General features: G+C 39.1%; 1 protein-coding gene across 1 annotated transcript in view; it reads right to left on the bottom strand.

Annotated features, from left to right (window-relative positions):
- Nucleotides 1–977: 977 nt before the first annotated feature.
- JCAD (junctional cadherin 5 associated) overlaps nucleotides 978–21,055 on the bottom strand; it is a 67,480-nt gene continuing 47,402 nt past the window's right edge. Inside the window, exons 3-4 of the mRNA XM_063452604.1 lie at nucleotides 8,419–11,900; nucleotides 978–2,258 (exon numbers count right to left, since the gene is read on the bottom strand). Of these exons, the coding sequence (XP_063308674.1) occupies nucleotides 2,224–2,258; nucleotides 8,419–11,900 (3,517 nt within the window). The 3' untranslated portion in view covers nucleotides 978–2,223. The remainder of the gene's footprint in view (nucleotides 2,259–8,418; nucleotides 11,901–21,055) is intronic.

Here is a 21,055-nt window from a genome sequence, read left to right as displayed (position 1 = left end):
TGTGATATACATATATAATACTCTGCTCTATAAAACAGATTATAAAAATGTATTACAATATTAAATGTGGCCTCATGCTTACAGAAAAGTGCGTTGCTGAAAGTAAATAAAATGGTCACAAATTAAAGTAAATATGCCTGCAGTTGTTCTCATAATCTCTTTGTGAGCCGTACACACAGGACATATGTGCATAATATCCCCCTCCCATCTTATTTCTAAACTAGCTCGGCAGACAATTAAGAAGAATGGTAATATTACAATCAAATAGTCCGAGATATTAAATCATACTAAATAATGATCTGCCCTTAACCCCTTAAGGACCAAACTTCGGGAATAAAAGGGAATCATGTCATGTCACACATGTCATGTGTCCTTAAGGGGTTAAGGTAACTGTGGTTACGGTGGTTATTAAATGAATAAAATAAAAAAATGTGAAAAGAATGCAAATCGAACTAACATGGAATAGAGCCCATTTTTAAATTCTACCAAGCTCATAAAAAAAAGTATATTTAACCATTGAGGTACATGTGGGTATAGGTCTTTCATGAAAGCAATGATTTGCTTACCCTGTTCTCAAAGGGTTAAGATACTTTTCTTTGCGTATGTTTGTGGCACTTCTGTGAGTTTAGAAATAAAAACAAAAAACACAAGACTACTTGATTATTTTCTATTAGTATGTTAGCGCTAAAGGATTTATCTGAGACCACAAATATAACCAGATAGGGAAGGCTTTCCAGATGTTCAGAAACTTGAATACAAATCCTTCTAGTAGGAGATCTGATGGCTGTATTTTGTATTGTCAGATAATCACAAAGATCGTAGCTTTGTAACTGTATTTTGTATTGTCAGATAATCACAAAGATCGTAGCTTTGTAACTGTATTTTGTATTGTCAGATAATCACAAAGATCGTAGCTTTGTAACTGTATTTTGTATTGTCAGATAATCACAAAGATCGTAGCTTTGTAACTGTATTTTGTATTGTCAGATAATCACAAAGATCGTAGCTTTGTAACTGTATTCTTTCAAACCCTGCTTTCTTATTCCACAAGCAAAAGAGATTGTCTTTATTCTCTTGTCCGTGTGACAGTAACGCACGTCACATAACAATTTGTGGCTCTACCATACCTCTGTGAAAAGGTGAATTTGTTTAATGCATTCGTTGTTAAATTACCTTATTTGAAAGTGCTTTTCGACGCCATCCATTAAGATGAGAAATACATTGTTTTCATGTTGTGATGTATTTCAAGATTTCTGACGTCTAGCCCCCCTTGGTTCTCAACAGACAAATTATACACATAAAAGCTTGTTCCTTACTGTGAAATCACTTGTCAAAAGAGACCAACTTACTTTGTATACATAAAGTGCTACCTCTCTATATGTATATGCACATATATCATACATACATATACAATGTATTTTAAATGCAACACTCTAGCCTAGTGAAAAATATTTGTTGCATCCAACGACACAGAAAACTGTCCAATTATATATACCGGTACTCATTCTTGCCAGGCTTTTGTCCAAATACAGATAATAAAAAAATATGCATAAAAGATTATTTTCAACCATACAAATGTTCTGTCAATCATCAGTTATCACATCCAGTAATTTGGATAATTGCAATTCATTTCATGTTTTGCAAACACAAGCAAAATTAACACTAAATATATCTCCTTATCTCCTGTAGGCATACAATGGTCATAGAAAGTCTATGAAATGCGTCAGAGAGTATTACATTCAGAATATCTATCTATATATATATATAAATGTTAACTCACTAGTTGCCTCTATCTTAATTGTTGTTCACAGTTCAATATTACATTCAGAAGAACAGCATAATGTAACGTAAGAGTTAAAAAGAAAGCAAAGAAACAAAACAGAAATTAAACTTGTTACTTATTTGAACTTTATCAAACGACATTGGTTTGATTTGGCTGGGAATCTGTGCTTCTCTCAGATTACATAAGGACATATGAATTGTTTTTCCTTATTATCACCGAAATATAGCTTATATATTATGAGATTACAATGAGTAATAATGTTTTGGCAGTATTAAAGGCAGTATACGCAGGCATGCCATAAATAACTTAGGAGAAAACATGTTTTTTTTTTTTAGTTAATACCAAAAAAAGAGAAAACGTGGCCTTCCACTGCTGTGACTTCATGTCTCCTGGCACCTCATGGACTTGATTATACTCATCTTTATGCTCTATATTTCAGATTAAACTCTTTCAACCCTGGCTGGATCATAGGCATCTGGAACACACAACGAGAAGGAAAGTTACAGAAAATAATCTTAATTTAAATGCAGCAATACTACTGGAGTGAACACCTTGCTCTAAGCATTTGAGAATGAGTGTGGAAGACGGACAACTCTAGGTCAATTTTCGGTCTTAGTGCTCAACTGGATCTTACTTGGATCTAGTGGGACACTTTGTGGAATCTGACCTTTTCTGCTCTCTTAGAATCCCTTGTGCGATTATTATTATTTTTTTAAAATTATTTATATAGCACCATCAGATTCCGTAGCGTGGTACAATGGATGGACTAACAGACATGTAATTGTAGCCAGACAATTGGACGTACAGGAACAGAGAGGTGGAGGACCCTGCTCAATGAGCTTACATTCTTGATAGAATGTGGTCTTTTAAACGTTCTGATTAGTTTCTAACGACTCCTAAGGACTTGTCACTTGTTCTTCCATTGTTTTTCTCCTTGCTCCTACCATCAGGATTGTGGAACAGATTCCCAATTTATTATTATTATTTTTTTTTATCTTTTGTATGTTTACAGATTAGCAATTCTGATGTGTAGGGATGAGGCGACTGGTGCATGATACATGACAAAAGTCTATCACTGCATGTGGAAAGGTATGTACATTTAAAGGAACACTATAGTCACCAGAACAACTACAGCTTAATGTAGTTGTTTTGGTGTATACAACCTGTTCCTGTAGGCTTTTTCATGTAAAAACTGCCTTTTCAGATAAATCACATCTTTGTTTTTTTATAGATAATTAAAACAAGTCATGTGTAGCTTCACTATTTGAATTTCATTATTATATTAACACTTCCTCAGTCAGTGGATGAGTAATGTTAGTGTTGAAAACAGCGGTTTGTCCATGTCAGCAACAGGGTCCCTTCTAATGTGTATAGCACATAATACATTCTTTATCAGATTCATTTATCTAGGGATCCTACATGTACTCTAAATTAGGTCCTGTCGTGGAACGGAAATCCTAACTACAATCTAGGATTTCTGGGCTTTTATCGTGCAAACCTGCATTCTAGTGAAACACTACTCGGTAAATCTACTCGGTAAATACAAACGATAAGAGCAATTCCTTGCAGATAACAGTACATAGGTTACATTTTCATTTTTTAAAGAGGAAAAACAACATGAAACAGCAGTAGAGAATAACATATGTTTACAAAAATAACAATCTCATTCAAAGACGTAAAGAAAAATCACTAAACATGCGCATACTCGGTTCTAACAGTGCAAAAAGGGAGATTGTACCGGCAACGTAAGAATATATCACTTTTACGTAAACAAATTAGATGTTATAGCTAGTCTATATCCTTTATGAACCATAGCCTCAGTATCTCAGCGGAATTCCTAACACTGCTAAGGGAATGGCCCACTCCCTCAAACCCCCGTCGGGAGCATCGCAATTGTCTGTAATAACTTCGTAGTCTGTATGATTGTGTACCATCAAAGAGTTTCCAAATGACTTTGTTTATAGTGGACCAGAATGGCTGCATTAATGTGCAGTCCCACCAGATATGGTGTAAACTGACCACTTTCTCACCACATCACCAACAGGCGTCTGGTCATTTTCATTATTGGAGTCGATATTTTGCATATTCCTGGTAATAGGTGTCAGTTTTGCAATTTACCGATATTACTAATAACCTACTCACCACTCCCAGTCAACGAACATCGCCTTAAGCATCTAGAGACTTCAAACACCAGTCAATGAGGCGCCAAGTCGCAACCTCACATTACCCTTTCCTGTGAGACCCTGTAAGCTGAGCTCAGTCGAAGGCAGGGAGGTAAGACACTAAATAATCTACTGTAATGTACTGGGCTGGCTGCCTGAGAGTGATAGGAGTGGTATTGCTGACAGAATGTTCAGTTAATGCCAGAAAATATAATCTATCAGCCTAAAAAGCAACTAATAATCTGTATTATGATCAACTCTGGAAAAACTATATTGGTTGATCCCTAGTTATTATTATTATTTTAGTATTTATATAGCGCCAACAAATTCCGTAGCGTTGTACAATGGGTGGACTAACAGGCACGTAATTGTAACCAGACAAATGGACGCACAGAAACAGAGGGGTTGAGGGCTCTGCTCAATGAGCCTACATGCTAGAGGGAGTGGGGAAGTGACGCAAAGGGTATAAGTAGGGGTCATGAAATAGGCTGCTAGAAAATTAATCACTGAGAACTTATTTTTGACAATTGCAGGAGAGGAGTCATGGCGGAGGGAGGGAATGAAAACCCGCTAACAGTTGGTATTAACCCCACCTAGGATTTGCAGAATACACCAGGAATGATGCTGACAGGAACATGATGAATAAAATGTGTATCCTGCAAACATAGGCGTGCGCAGCCCATTGCATAAGGGTGTGCACCCTAAAGCACAAACACACACGCCGCATATATATATAGATATATACACACACACATACACACACGCTCTATGTGTGTGAGCGCTGTGTGTGTGAAGGCACTGTGTGTGTAGGCGCTGTGTGTGTAGGCCAGTGGCGGATTCAGGGGGGGGGGGCAGCGGGGCAATTGCCCCCCCCCCCCGAGATTCTCCCTTGCCGGCTAGTGCAAGGCTGGCATTGTCCAAGTGCCAGCCCTGCAATGTGCCTGCGGACCGGGGAGGGAGATCAGAGATCAGTGATCTCCCTCCCCGGTCGGCAGGCACTATCCTGGCAGCCGGCAGGGGAGGGAGGGAGAGAGAACCCGGGAGCTCAGTCTGCAGCTCCTCCAGGTCCTCCTCTCGCGAGCATGGAGCGTTGCTGCGGTTACCACGGCAACGCTCCAAATCTCACGAGAGTGAACTCTAGCCCTGGAGAGCGGGCTAGAGTTCACTCTCACCATTGGACCACCAGGGATTCCCCACCGAACCACCAGGGATGGAGAATTTTTTAAAAATATTTATGTCCCCCCCTCCCTTCTTACCTTTACTGGGAGGAGGGACATAAATATATATATTTATTTTAATTAAATTTAAAAAGAAAAAAACACACATATTATAAAAAAAGCCCCCCTATCCTTCTTATCACACACACACACCCATTGCCCCTGCCCCCCATATACACACACATTGCCCCCCCTTACACACATACACTGCCCCCCATATACACCCTTTCCTCATATACACTGCCCCCATATACACACACATTGTTCCCCCCATACACACACACACTGCCCCCCATAAACACATACACTGCCCCATACACATACACTGTCCCCCATACACATACACTGTCCCCCATACACATACATTGCCCCCCATACACACATTGCCCTACACATAGCCCTACACATACACTGCCCCCCATACACTGCAATACACTGCAATACACACACTGTAACTGTCACACACACATACTGACCCACACACACACTGCACCCCTGACATATACTGCCGCCCTCACTTACACACTGCAACCTTCACACACACTGTCTCACTCACACACACACACACACACTGCACCCCTCACACATTGCACCACTCACACATACCACTGCTCCTCTGCCCTACTACAGCCCCATTTCCCAGAGGACCTCAGGTAAGTTGTTAAACTGTTCTTAAACGGTTTGACTACTTACTCTGGGAGGGGGTCCCAGCACTATTGGCATAATAACCACTACATTGAGCTGTAGTGGTTATTGTGCCTGCATTATTTATTTACTACAAGTGCCCCTCCCGAGATCAGGCTCTGGATCCGCCACTGGTGTAGGCACTGTGTGTGTAAGGGTGCTGTGTGTGTAAGGGTGCTGAGTGTGTGTGTGTGTGTGTGTGTGTGTGAGGGCACTTTGTGTGTGTGAGGGTGCTGTTAGTGTGTGTGTGTATGTGTAAGGGTTGTGTGTGTTTGTAAGGGTAATATGTGTGTTTGTGAGGGTGGTGTGTGTGTGAGGGTGCTGTTAGTGTGTGTGTGTAAGGGCACTGTGTGTGTGAGGGTGCTGTTAGTGTGTGTGTGTGTGTATGTATAAGGGTGCTGTGTGATGGTGTTATGTGTGAGGGCGCTGTTAATGTGTGCTGTGTGTGTGTAAGGGTGCTGTGTGTGAGGGTTCTGTTAGTGTGTGTGTGTATGTGTAAGGGTGCTGTGTGTGTAAGGGTGATGTATGTGTGTGGGGTGGGGGTGGTGCTTAGTTAATATCCCCCTTCCCTTCTTACCTTTTGTAGGGAGGGGGGGACCGTGCTGCTGCCATCCCTGGTGGTCCAGTAGTGAGTGAACTCTAGCCTGCGAGGCTAGAGTTCACTCTACTCTTGCGAGATCTGACCGTTGCCATGGCAACGATCCGACCTCGCGAGAGGAACCCGATGGAGCTGCTGGCAAGAGCTCCCCAGGTCCTCTCCTGCCTCCCTCCATGTCTGTGGGTCGGTGAGGGAGATCTTTGATCTCCCTCACCGGCCCACGGAGGGAGGCACATAGCGCGTGCTGCGGGGATTAGGGTGTGTCCAGGCACACCCGGCACACCCCGTGCGCATGCCTATGCCTGCAAATCCTAGGTGGGAATAATACCACCAACGCTCTTCAAACCGAAGCAGGCCATTGCTCTGGATATTGTAAGTAGGATACAACCTTTTTACTCTAAATTTGTGTATGTGCATACTACACCATAAGACTTCTTTCTATTGTGTCTCCCTACATATATTGGATGACAAGAATCACAGAGCTACATATATCCATAGACAGGGATTGTACCGTCCAGGGGATTAACAGCAGAGCTCTTAGTAGCTCAACCAAGTGTTGTAGAAGCCACCTACTTCACACAAATTGCAATTGATGTAAATTTATCTTTCTTTATATACACGTTGAGTTTTGTATATTTGCACCTTATTGAGACGCGGTTTATTACTCTGTTTGCCAATATTTGTTCTATCAGTGAGATCTTGGGAATTCACACAGATTTACTGCTGCCCATCTATTCCTTGTTTGTGTAGTGAGCGCTTACTCACTTATTATATGCTTTCCTGAAGAAGTGTGTTTTCAAAGGAGAGTGAGTGTGAAGGAGAGATCAGAGTCAAAGAGAACACCAAGGCCTGCGAGGTAGAGGTGATGGTGGCACCGTTGACTTGGAGGTTGACAGACACGGGAGTAGTAACACTTGAGGGAGGATAGACCAGAAGTTCTGTTTTGGACAGGTTGAGTTTAAGGAGGTGAGCAGCCATCCAGTTGGAAATAGCAGAGAGGCAGTCAGAGCCACGAATTAAGATGGGCGGGGAGAGATCAGTAGAGGACAGGTAGATTTGTGTGTCATCTGCATATAAATGATAATGGAAGCCAAAGGAGCTGATGAGTTTACCAAGGGAGGCAGTGTAGACTGAGAACAATAGGACAGAACCTTGGGGAACGCCATGAGAGAGGGGTTGGGGAGAAGAGGCAGAGTAGAGAATTTAACACTGAAAAAGCGCTGGGAGAGGTAGGATGAGCACCAGGAGAGAACAGTATCTTGTAGATTACGGATAATGAAAATAAGCTGTTGATGATCAACAGTGTCAAAGGCAGCAGAAAGATAAAGGAGAATTAGAATAGAGTATTGGCCTTGAGATTTAGCAGAGATTAAATCGTTGGATACTTTGTTTACAGCTGTTTCAACAGAGTGATGAGCGTGGAATCCAGACTGAAGCGTGTCAAGCAGAGAGTTGGATTCGAGGAAGTCTGTGAATTTCACATACACAACTCTCTCAAGCATCTTAAAGGCAAATAGTAGTAGCAATATAGGTCGGTAGTTGGATGGGGAGTTGGGATTAAGGTTGGGCTTTTTCAACAGGTCCCATATGGCGCTGGAACAGTGTAAATAAACTACCTATTTCATGGGGGTGGAGAGCAGGAGAGGGTGGAGGTTTAAAGCTATATGTTTAATTGTAAGCTATCTACTTAACCTTATAGAGCTCTTTAAACCAAAAATTAGGAATTTCTAGCTATGTGTTAGTGATATTTATAACTTTATGACTGTTACTTATACTTTTGATTAAACATTCCTACAATACGTTTCATCAATGTTTAAATACTACTGTTGCCGATATTGAATGGTAGACAAGAATTGCATTATCTTAGCATTGTTTCCACTACCGCAGACATTGCTGTGAGTCAAACCATCAAAAATAATATAACATGCAACATTTCCAAGAGAGTATGGCTAAAGATAGTTATATTTCTCTTACCAGCAAAAGACAAATCCAAAGTATCTCTGCTTTTTGTTATTAGAAGACTTTCATCAAGTGATATAACCCGTTTGTAAATGGCACCAGCGGAAAATTTGCGTGCTCCTGTTTCTTGTACTCTGTACAATTGCTTTTCTTCATCTACTTCATCTCCTGAATCTGTGCTTTTAATGCTTAATCGTCTCATACGAGAAACTGAGTCAACTTCTTTCATGCGGGCCAAACGATCAACGGCCGTGCGTACAGGTGTGGACGCAAGCTTTCCTTGTAAGGTTTCAATCATCTTTGATGTGTTCCTGACTCTTTTTTCAGCATTACGGGACACATTCAGCTCACCGTGCAGAGAGCTGGACAGTGGTGATACCTGACCTTGTTCAAAGTTCATGAGCTTTTGTCCAGGTCTCTCTGTATCTGTAGGTGAATGATGAAAATTACTAAAAACTCCAGATGTTTCCTTCATAGAAAAGGAAACTTCACAAAATTTCTCTTTTGTCTTCTCCTCCAGTTGACCTCTCCCATTGGAAGTAAAATTTTCTGGACTTTGAGCTTCTGAACACCCAGGAGACACTAAAGTATCTCCTGCTACATCAATTCCTAAAATTCTGGCAGCTCGTTCATAAAGTGATTCGTTCTCGGGAATGTCTGAATCATTGTTCATTTCGTATAACTCTCCATTATGGTTTCCGTCGTCAGCTTGTTTTGTTAAATCAGGAACAGATTGCCCATGATTCTTGTCTTCTTGTGAAAGTTTTTTCATTGTATCACTAACTTCACCAAATTTTGTAGAGGTCATTTTAATAACATCCACAGCTGGACGCTCAAAATACTTTTTATCTTCTCTAAAATAATATGAATTAGCTACGGGAGCACATTGACTTTTATCATTGTGTACTTGACTTGAGTGTGTATGAATTTTTAATTTAATGTGGTGCACATTGGGTGTAACAGAATGACTTATGCCGGTGGCATTTTCAGTTATTTTGCTTTGAAACTGTACTTCTTTTGTCACACATTCATCTAGCAACTTTCCAGACTTACTTTTGATGTTTTTCATTTTGGCACATTTTTGTAATTTATCTCCGTTTTCTTTATTGTCATGTATTAACTTTTCTGTGCACCAACTTTCTGATTTACGTTTCTCTTGCAACTGCTCAAATGCTGGAATCTCTTGTATTTTTAGCACGTTCTGATGGCTACTCGCCATTTCGCTCTCAGTGGCATTTTTTGTTGTACAGATTTCCATTGGGACTTCCTTCGTTTCGTCCTTTGCAACATTTTTGTCACCCTCGTTAGCACGTTCCTGTTCTTGAAACTCTTTATTTAAACTTTCCAATTCACTTATTGCATCCCAGGGTCGACGATTGACCGGTTTCAAAAGAAACTGACCGAAAACCTCTTTCTTATTGCAAAAAATTCCTTCCTCAATCTCATTCTTTTCACATTTACCAACTGCTAGTTTTTCTTTTCCGTTTGCGTTCTCATTTGACAACTCCAGCCTTTGGCATGGTTCTACTTTAGTTATATGTGTCATTAATGAGGATGTCCTTGAAAATGCACTGTTGCTAGAAGGACTAAGACTCATCTGGCCTTTCATACTGTACATATTGTGCCTGACATTTTCTGGAGCTAGTATTAACTCAGCTGGACCACAGTTGGACGCCGAACATTTTGTGTGCTGTTCGTTAGATTTTGAACCATCACAAAACGTTGAATTTTGTATATCTGTAAACACAGTTTGGGTTTGCTGATCTTTGTACTGGTCACCTGGCCAGGAACCAGAATATGCAAGTTCTCGATGTTTCCTCTGCTCAACTGATGTGAGGTCATTTGCCTGTTTGTTTTCCTCTGTTTTGGACTGTGCTTGCTTTAGTAGCTCAGAATTATTGTTCATACTTCCTGTAAGTGTTTGTAGCTCCAAGTCACTGGAAGATGTACTTAAAAGCATTTGCTCGGGCAGACCCCCACTGCTGTGTTTTAGCATGTTCATCCTCTCTGTAGCGTCTGCTAAACCTTTGTTATTCTTACTAATTTCTGACGAGGCCGAATCAGATTTTACTGGAATAGATACCAAGCAAAATATTGTTTCATTTAGCCTTCTCTTCGAATTTCTTTTGCTCCGAAGATAGGTGTCAGGCCCAAACTTTTTAACTTTAGTTACAGTTTCACAAGCACTGTCGGAGTGGGTCTTTTTTAGTGATAGCTTGTGAGTAGGTTCATGGTCATCAGGTAAACTGCATGCTGTAGACCCATCTCTATATTCTGGCAATGGATAACGCATTTGATCTGGAATCGAGACGTGTAACCATTGCTTGTGCTTGATACCTTCTCTTTTCACGTAATTGTTCCCACCATTTTTGGATTTGGTAAAGGCACTGACTCTCTCTCTCTTTTGGACATTACTTTCCTGATTTTTAGATTCCTTAATTTCAATGCGCTTTTTACTACGGTCCTGCTTTTCTTTGTCATGTGGCACTGCAATATGCTTTATACAAGGGTCATCAAAAGAAATATACTGTATGCACTCTTTACAGTTGTCACCGTGTCCGTGGTTGACTTGTTTGTCGTAAGGAACATTATTTCCTGGGAAACTAGTAAGTGCTTTATTACTTGTGCTGGTTTTCTCCACCGGGTAAATTTGGCGACAACAGTCTCCAACTTTAGGCACTTTAATAAAAGACTGATTAGTAGCATTTTGAAGAGGAGGAGACTTGTAAGATGGCGGTGGTATATAAATGGGTGGCTCAAGGCATGTCTCTTGAAAACAGGGTTCTAGGGAAGTTTCTACTTTGCCAGAAAACAAAAGCTGTTCATCTTTTTGACTGTCTGGACTTTCACTAGATTCAACAGCACCCCAGGTTTGCTGGTGAAGTTCATATGACGGAGGCTTTGATGGTCGACTATATTTCGGCTTTGAAAATGAATTGCGTCTACAATCGTTACTTGCAACATATTTATCCTGTAATTGTGTTATTTCGTGTTTCAATGGAGAATTATCACCTGTAACCGAGGGAATATTCGCAGGCCTTACAATTTCAGGGGAAATAACTTTTGGCAACAACTGTGGTTTTAGCTTATTATGACACACAAGTGCTTTGTCTCCATGAGTAGCTGAGATGAATTCTTGTGGTGATTTTTCACTACTTGCATCTGACCCTTCTCTCCCGGATGCTTTAAAATCTTTTGTAATGTTTTTGTTTGCATGTTCCTGCCTGTCTTCAAGAGGTTGTTTCCAGTGCTTAAAGATCATGTTGTTCCTTCCATTTTCCATGTTTACTACGTTACTGCCATCAGTGACATTTCTTTCAACAATACTGCACTCCCGTTTTCCTCCAATATCCGATGTTATTATCTTGTCCACTGCTCCTCCATCCTCTCCTTGTCCTAATAAAACGCTGAAGTCTTGGGCTCTTCTTCTCCAGTACTGGACATCCTTACTGGTCTTTGTCCAACAGGACCGTTCAGGTTGAGGTCTGTCAGGGAACCTACAAAAAAAAAGCAAACAAAAAATATATAATGTCAAAAAGGTTTTTTTTTGTTTTTGTTTTTTTGTTAGTGTGCTGTTTTGTGTTTTCCTTTTTTCTTTATGTATGCGAAAAAAAAAAAAAAAAAAAATTAACACTGTAAAAAAAAACTAAGGTTTCTATTTTAGTAGATTTAGTAAAGGACAGATTCTATTAAAGATACTTCTCAAAGGCAGGGTACAAAAATATTAATCTATAGCATGACTGGCAAATCATTAGTGAAAGCATTAGTGTCTAAACTTTTGAGAAATGTCCTATGATTGCTTAAATCTTCCTTACCGATTAACCTGTACTTGTCATCAAGCTGCTTGCTCTAATATCAGACATTAAAGGGACACTATAGTTACCAAAACAACTTTAGCTTAATGAAGCAGTTTTGGTTTATAGATCATGTCCTGCAGTCTCACTGTTCAATTATCTGCCATTTAGGAGTTAAATCACTTTGTTTATAAACCCTCGTCACACCTCCCTGCATGTGACTTGCACAGCTTTCCTAAACACTTCCTGTAAAGAGTCATCTAACGTTTATCCATCCTTTATTGCAAGTTCTGTTTAATTTTGATTTTCTTATCCCCTGCTATGTTAATAGCTTGCTAGACCCTGCAAGAGCCTCCTGTTTGTGATTAAAGTTCAATTTACAGATAAAGAGATACAATTGTTTAAAGTAAATTACATATTATTGAAAGTGAAACCATTTTTTTTTTCATGCAGGCTGTGTCAATCAGAGCCAGAAGAAGTGTGGCAAGGGCTGCATAAACAGAAACAGCGTGATTTAACTCCTAAATGGCAATGAATTGAGCAGTGAAACATGAGAGGCATGAAATATACACTAAAACTGCTTCATTAAGCTAAAGTTGTTTAGGTGACTGTAGTGTTCCTTTAATGAAATTTTGGGAATACTATGTAACAGGCTTTGAGAACTTTTGGTGTATACAGAGCACATGAACTGTTTCAATATACAGTATTGAAACATATATACACTTGTGATGGCTAATCTTTTGTAGTAAGAATGGCTGGCTAAGTCTAATGAGCAAAGTAGTCCATGCCATATGTAAGATAAGACATAAATGGTGCATTGTTATACCGATCCCTCTCTACTCACTGCCTATCTTGCAGATCAAAATAGCAGATCAGAAACATGTATCACTGCTCAGTCAAAATAATAGAAGCAATGTCTACGTTCAATAATTAACATACATATGAAAGTTGAAATGAGTGTGTGTGTGTGTGTATCAATCGTTATGAGTATAGTCGAAAATGGAAATCAATCAGCCCTGTAGGCGATATGAAGACTTTGAAATAAAACCAAAAAATAAATAAATCACAAAACATAAAATGCTAGATTTATATCATATAAATCTTGTTTTGCCATAAGTACATAATTCCTCCTTTCACATTTAGTGCACCTACAAAAAACTTATAAACAAACTTTTTTTTTTTTGGTGAAGGACTGAAAGTACTTTTTTGTAACACCAGGTGTTAGTCAAATAATTATAAAGTATTTAACCAGGAAAGGTACATTTAGATTGCTCTGGTTTCCAGGTACATCCGGGGGATGTTAATATTACCCAAACTAACAGTACTCATTTTAGCTACACCAGGATTTGTACCTGCAGCCCCCAAGGGTTGAACAGATTCTACTGAAGATACATTAGCTCACTGACCTATCTCAAATAGTTGTGCATATTGGCACATATTCTGTGACACATACATTTTCTCTTTTTAAATGAGATGTTTAATGAACTAAAACACATGTAAATCCTAAAATGAACAGGTAACTTAGTCATCAGGAATACTGGCTGAAATGTAACACGCATCATCTAAAATTAAAACGTTTAAAAGTAAATGTTTAATAGAATTGAAAAAAAAAATTGTCAAGAGTTTTAAAATATATCTATCTTATGTAATTCTATTTTAAGAACTCGAGAAAATTATAATTTGTGATTGAGGCTCCTAAATGGCCAGATCATCTGATTGGCACCGACCTGCAAACACTGAGGCAGACATATCTTTAGCTGGTCAAACCTTGTAGACAATAAAATAAAATAAAATAAAATAAAATGTAATGAAGCGTGAACTGAGTAAATCTCGGATCTAAACTGGAAGCAACAGAACTTCTAAACACATCAGAATTATTGAATGTGAAATATTTTTAGCTTTAGTGTCCACAAACGAGCTGTCACCATTTCACATCACATCTCTGCCACTAGCAAAATGACAATGGAGAAAAAAAATAGGATTTGACATAAATAGGACAGGAGCTTGAACAGACATCAAGAAAACATGTTCTTCCCAGGTTAAAAGTGCATGATGGGTAAATTTTCCTAAATCGTTCCGTTCCATTCTCTAACTTAAAAAATGCACAACTCAATCACCCGCATACAATGCTATTCACAGAAAACACAGGTTCATATACATGACAATTTTTTATTAAATTCTATAATAATAATATATATATATTTTTTTTAAATGTTAAAGGAACACTTTAGTGTTAGGAATGCAAACATGTATTCCTAACAGTATAGTTACCCGTTCAATAATTACCGGCCCCCTCTAAATGCAAGAAAAGGTGAGCTTTACTTACCTTTTTTACATCTCCACATGGTCTTTCAAAAACCCCCACAAGTGACAGTAATGCTATAATGCCAGGAACTAAAAATGTAATACTTATTCAACATGTAGCTGGGGGGTTAAAGGGACACTGTAGGCACCCAGACCACTTCTGCTTATTGGAGTGGTCTGGGTGCCAACTCCCACTACCCTTAACCCTGCAAGTGTAATTATTGCAGTTTTTTATAAACTGCAATAATTACCATTGCAGGGTTATCTCCACCTCTAGTGGCTGTCTGCTAGACAGCCACTAGAGGTCACTTCCTGATTAATAGCAAAGATTTTCTTTGCTAGAGCGTCGCTGGACGTCCTCAGGCTGTGTGAGGACCTCCAGCGTCGCTCATTTCCTCATTGGAAAGCATTGAAAATATTTTTCAATGCTTTCCTATGGGGAGTGCTAATGCGCAGGCGCGGCATTGCCACGCCTGCGCATTAGGTCTCCTCGGCCGGTGGGCGGGATCAGTCTCACCCACCGGCCGACGGAGACAGTAGGAGGAGCGGCGCGGAGGAGGAAGCAGCGACGAGGGACATCATCGCTGCCTCAGGTAAGTGACTGAAGGGGTTTTCACCCCTTCAGAAACTGGGGATTGGGGGGTGGGAGGGAGAGGGTACCTCCAGTGCCAGGAAAACTGATTGTTTTCCTGGCAATGGAGTTTCCCTTTAACGGACAACTTTGGCAAGTTTTTCTGTCCTTAGAGAAATGACTGCATGACGAATATGCCAAGGAAGTTGCAAGTCAAAACTACTGTAAAGAGAGCCATGGAAGAGGCATACATTTTGCATAAGTACTTGTCTCAAGTGAGCAGTGAAATAATATCGTAACAAGGTGCTATGTGAAATCATGTAATACTGCTTAAGCCTAATATAATAAATCCCTAGGATTTTGTGCTAATGAACTGTAGTGCAGAAGATACATTTTCATTGTGATTCTTAAATCTAACAATAATGTACTAGGACTAGTTCAGCTTTTTATAAGTATTATGCAATGTAACTTTTCTTTCCGTATTAAAGGGACAATGTAGGCATCAAAACAACTTTAGCTTAATGAAGCAGTTTTGGTGTATAGATCATGCCCCTGCAGTCTCACTGCTAAATTCTCTTCAATTTAGTAGTTAAAGGGACACTATAGTCACCAGAACTACAGCTTATTGAATTTGTTCTGGTGAGTAGAATCATTACCTTCAGGCTTTTTGCTGTAAACACGGTCTTTCCGAGAAAATGCCGTGTTTACATTACAGCCTAGTGATAACTTCACTGACCACTTCTCAGATGGCTGTTAGAGATCCTACCTGGGTTATGGCTGCCTAAAATACACCCAAACATTCAGTATCTCCTCCCTCTGCATGCAGACACTGAACTTTCCTCATAGAGATTCATTTATTCATCTCTATGAGGAGATGCTGATTGGCCAGGGCTGTGTTTGAATCATGCTGGATCTGCCTCTTTGTCAGTCTCAGCCAATCCTATGGGGAAGCATTGTGATTGGACCAGGCTACCACTTCTGATGATGTCAGCAGACCGTTTGCTTTTCTAACAGTCTAACAGCATGCAGAGTTACAGCTTCTGGCTTGAATACAGTAAGATTTTGCTATATTTATGGAGGCATGAGGGGCCCAGGGGGGCTAGATGGTGGTTTTAACACTATAGGGTCAGGAATACATGTTAGTGATCCTTTAATTCACTTTGTTTATACAGCCCTTGTCACACCTCTCTCTCTGCATGTGACTTGCACAGCCTTCCTAAGCACTTAATGAAAAAGAACATAGGTTCCTGTATTGCAGAGTCTGTTTAATCAAGAATGTCTAATCTTTTGCTGTGTTAATTGCCTTCTAGACCCTGCAGGAGCCTCCTTTGTGTGTTTAAGTTCAGTTTACAGAGCAGGAGATAAAAACGTATAGCAAGTTAAAGTGAGACTCTGGTTACCATAACAACTTCATCAAAATTAAGTTACTATGGTGCAAGGAGGCCCCTGGACACAATCTTAAGGTAACTTTCCTATGAGGAGGGCATAAAGCGCTTATGGTGCTCACTGCGCATATGCATTAGGTCCCTGAGTCGGATGACATCAGAGGAGGCGGAGTACCAACCCAGCACCGAGGGAGGTCTGTGCTGGAAGCAGGTGAGTAAACAAGCTTTTTTTTTATGCATTTCTATAGTTTAAGGAATGCAGATTTGTATTCTTTACAGTATAGAATCCCTTCAAATATGGGAATTCCACATAAGGGTACCAATTTAAGGAGTTATCAAGTAAACAGATGAATCAAATTTAAGAAAAGCTATTTTCTTAAAGAGACTCTTTTGAACCCTGTAGCAGAATACATTGCTGTTTTAGGAACATAAACATTTTTTTTTATCTACAAAATATAAAAGGACAAAAACCAAATAGGGTAATACGTAAAATCCACTTGGTGAGAGAAATTCAGATTTATCCTTGGATCAAGCAGTTATTACCCTACATTGAAAGATTATATCCTTGAATATTCTGTTTTTGCAAGTATGCATCTAGTAGCTGTTTTAACATCTGTATGAACTCTGATAAAACCACTTCTGCAGGCAAATAATTCCACATCCTTATTGTTCTTACAGTAAAAAAACCTTTCCTTTGCCTTAGGCGAAATCTTCTTTCTTCCAGTCTGAATGCATGACCTCGTGTCCTATGTAAAGTCCGGTTTGTAAATAGATTTCCACACGATGGTTTGTATTGGCCCCGAATATCTTTGTATAATGTTATCATGTCCCCTATCAGGCGACATTTTTCTAAACTAACTAGGTTTAAATTTGTTAACCTTTCTTTATAGCTGATATGTTCCATTCCTTTTACTAATTTTGTAGCCCGCCTCTGCACTTTTTCTAGTGCTATAATATCCTTCTTTAGAACAGGTGCCCAAAATTGCACAGCATAGTCATTATGTGGTCTTACCAGTGATTTATAAAGAGGCAAAATGATATTCTCGTCCCGAGAATGAATGCCCTTTTTCATGCATGACAATACCTTACTGGCCTTGGCCACTGCTGATTGACATTGCACATTGTTTCATAGTTTGTTGTCTATAACAAGTCCTTTTCGTGTGTTGTTATCCCTAATTCGCTTCCATGAAGGGTATACTTTGCTTGTGTATTCTTTACACCGAAGTGCATAACTTTGCATTTTTCAACATTAAATTTCATCTGCCATTTGAGTGCCCAGTCCCCTAGTCTATCTAAATCCCTCTGCAGCAAGGTAATATCTTGCTCACATTGTATTATTTTACAGAGTTTTGTGTCATCTGCAAACACTGAAACGTGACTTTCAATGCTGTCTTCAAGATAATTTTTAAACATGTTAAATAGAAGGGGTCTCAGAACAGAACCCTGAAGGACACCACTTGCCACCTCTGTCCAGCTTGAAAATGTACCATTAATGACAACTCTTTGTACTCTGTTTGTACTTATGTACTCACATTTAATACACGTTAGTCAACCATGGTTCTTTTAAAGTCCGTGCAGGACTCCTTTTTTTATGTGCGGTAAAAAGTATTTCAAGAGTCACTCTAAGCACTATAAGTACTTTGCTTCATTAAAAAAAGTTCCCACTCTCCCTGCTAAGAGAGGCTTATAACTGCAGTGATTAGCTACAATTGTTGCAGCTATAAGAATTCCCCCAAGGTCTCCTCTGCCAGCTGAGAGACATCCAAGGTGCGCATGTTGCACGAACAACTATGCAAGATTTCCACTGCTCAGAGCTCATGAAATTGTGTGACACACTATGGTTTACATAGCTGTAACAGGATATCTACTGCTGGCTTCCCCTGTATGCACCAGATATCCAACAAACCAATATATCCCCCCCCCCCCCCCCCACCAGCTCTCCCCCCAAAAAATCTAATGACAGTATCCTGCCGGAAGTATGCATATAAAAATGGGGAGACTGTGACCCATAAAGATAGTGATATTATTTTAGCATTCTGTGGCACTTAAGGGAATCCTCCACACACATAATGCACTTCAGCTTGCTTTAAATACCAGGCTTAAAGAGAAGCCTCTGATTGGTCATATCCCGGCACAGACTTTAGGTCAAAAAGGGCAGGGCTTGCAAAGGGAGCCGACAATAGATGTTCAGCTTCTGCAAGCTATTTTTCGATAGACCCTCAATGAAAAAAATGCATGATTTAATTGATGGTATATCTACTCATTTATTAAAAAAATAATAAAAAAAATAAATAAAAAAATTCTTTGCTGCGTTCTTTTAAATGATTTAAAATTTACCCAGGAAGGATAAATCCATGGACTCATGACATGCATTCCAAATTATGGCCCTGTGCATAATACAACCAAACAAATGAGATCGCACTTACTCCTCATTTAGTATGGGGTTTAACAACATCTAAACTGAAATTAGACATTTCAATATCCAATGGAATTTAAGCAGCATCCTATCAGTATGCATATTATGCACATACATCCAGGCTCACACACTCTCTCTCTCCATATACATATCACAGGAAGAGATTGAGGTCATATCATTTGTTATACTTTGCTCATAAATTCTGCTACTTTATAAAAATCTGTTGGATCTTTTAAAAAAAAATAAAAAAAAATGTGGAAATACGAAATAGCAGGAATTGTAATATTCTCCCACAATTGAAGGAACCAGGTTCTTCCGCCTTTCAATCAGATAACAGATGGAAAAGTTTTAAACTTTTTAGGAACATATTGTACAAAGGAGTAAGACGCATTACAAACCACACCTGTTTCTTCTTCACCACTGACATCACCCAAGCAAAGATATCATTGGCAAGCACTTAGTCTGCACCCTGCACCGCCACCAAAACGAATCCAACAACGCGTTTCTCAAGTGCTCCCTCTAAGTTAATAAGGAGCATTAAATCTTCTTGTAAAATATCAATATCATCAACAAAAATTTCTTTATTTTAAACATCTGCAGGCTGACACTTTGGGTAATCCTTCTGGGATATACAATATATTGTGCCTAAATAAAACTAAAAGGGAAATATCAAATTTGTCTAGAACTTGCCGATGTACCAGATAACAACATCAAAAAGTTCCCAGACAAATCAAGCATAAATAAAGTGTATATTGATGGGTAAATAAAGTGTAAAAAAAAAAACAACTCAAAAACATAGATAACTAGACATATGAGACCATCAAAAACGTGAACATTGTAAACCCACCCTCAACCTGACTTGTCTTGTCTAGAAATGAGGACTTAAAGTATAGGACTCTCGTCTTTCCTTCCTGTTTGTTAAACGAGTCTCGTATTAACCAAAACATATATAATAAATATGATAGCACACTAATACAAAGAATCAGTTAGGATACTGTTAACACTGTTATATAGGATAGGAAGGATACTAGATAGAGCCCTGAGACCACAAATATTGTGACAATTTAGAGTCATTGGACATAAACCTTAGAGGGTTACTTCTGGCCCATGGGCCATCTTTTGGACAAACTCATCCACAAAATGGATAATGAACATATCTTTGTAAAGATGAATGATTAGCATATTTAAATAGAAATTATATAAATGCCTTGATTTTAATTTCAATCGTCATCTCGGTTATCTTGAATGCTTTGAAATTTAATACAAATAAATAGAGGCTTATCTGGACCCACTGCACAGAGGAACAGGAACTGGTTCTCTTGTCATTGTCAAATGCTTGTTTACATCCTGAATGCTTCCTGTGTTTGTCTTCCTGAAAGGTGTATCTGGATACCCCAGGCCTTTCATTCCAAAACTCACTGTGCTATAAACATGCTTCAGGGGAATGATAGGAAAATACAATAATACAATATCTCATGTTCCACTGTTTTGCTTATTCGAATTGGGAAATTAGAAAGCCACTGGTGCCCCACACTCAAAATGACCTTTTATTTGATTTTCTTAGGATATATTTTTCTTTTCTTGATATATATATATATATATATATATATATATATATATATATATATATATATATATATATATATATATATATATATATATATATATATATCAATGTGTATATACAATGTGTTTCTGGAAAGTATCCAGCCATGAAATACAAAAAATAGAGACATTTATTGAAGAAGATACAATAAACATTTACACATAGAACAAGGACGACTCAGTCCCCTTCAAAGAAGGCACCTTGGGACCTTACACAGTTCTCATCTCCAAGCGTCTCTTCCACTGTTCAAAACACTGGCAAAATCCTTTGTTGGAATCACCTGCCTCGTCGTATTTACCGAAATCTCATCGGCGGTCTGAAATCTCTTCAATGAGTGATTTTAGTCTTAGGAAAAGCCAGAAGTTGCAGGGCCCCAAACAGATTCACGACCATCTTTGAATCGTTGGTGCCACGCTTTTATTTGTGCTGCACTTATTGCATCGTCCCCGGAAGCCTTCTGAATCATCAGAATACTTTCTGAGGAGGAATGTTCAAGCCTAATGCAAAATTTGATGCATACCAGTCAAAGGTTACCTCTTTTTATGAAGGAATGTGTGTAACAAGAGTGCTCAAAAG

This window comes from Pelobates fuscus, chromosome 4 (genome assembly GCF_036172605.1).
Source record: "Pelobates fuscus isolate aPelFus1 chromosome 4, aPelFus1.pri, whole genome shotgun sequence".
Lineage (NCBI taxonomy): Eukaryota > Metazoa > Chordata > Amphibia > Anura > Pelobatidae > Pelobates > Pelobates fuscus.
This window is presented reverse-complemented; position numbering and strand designations above follow the sequence as displayed.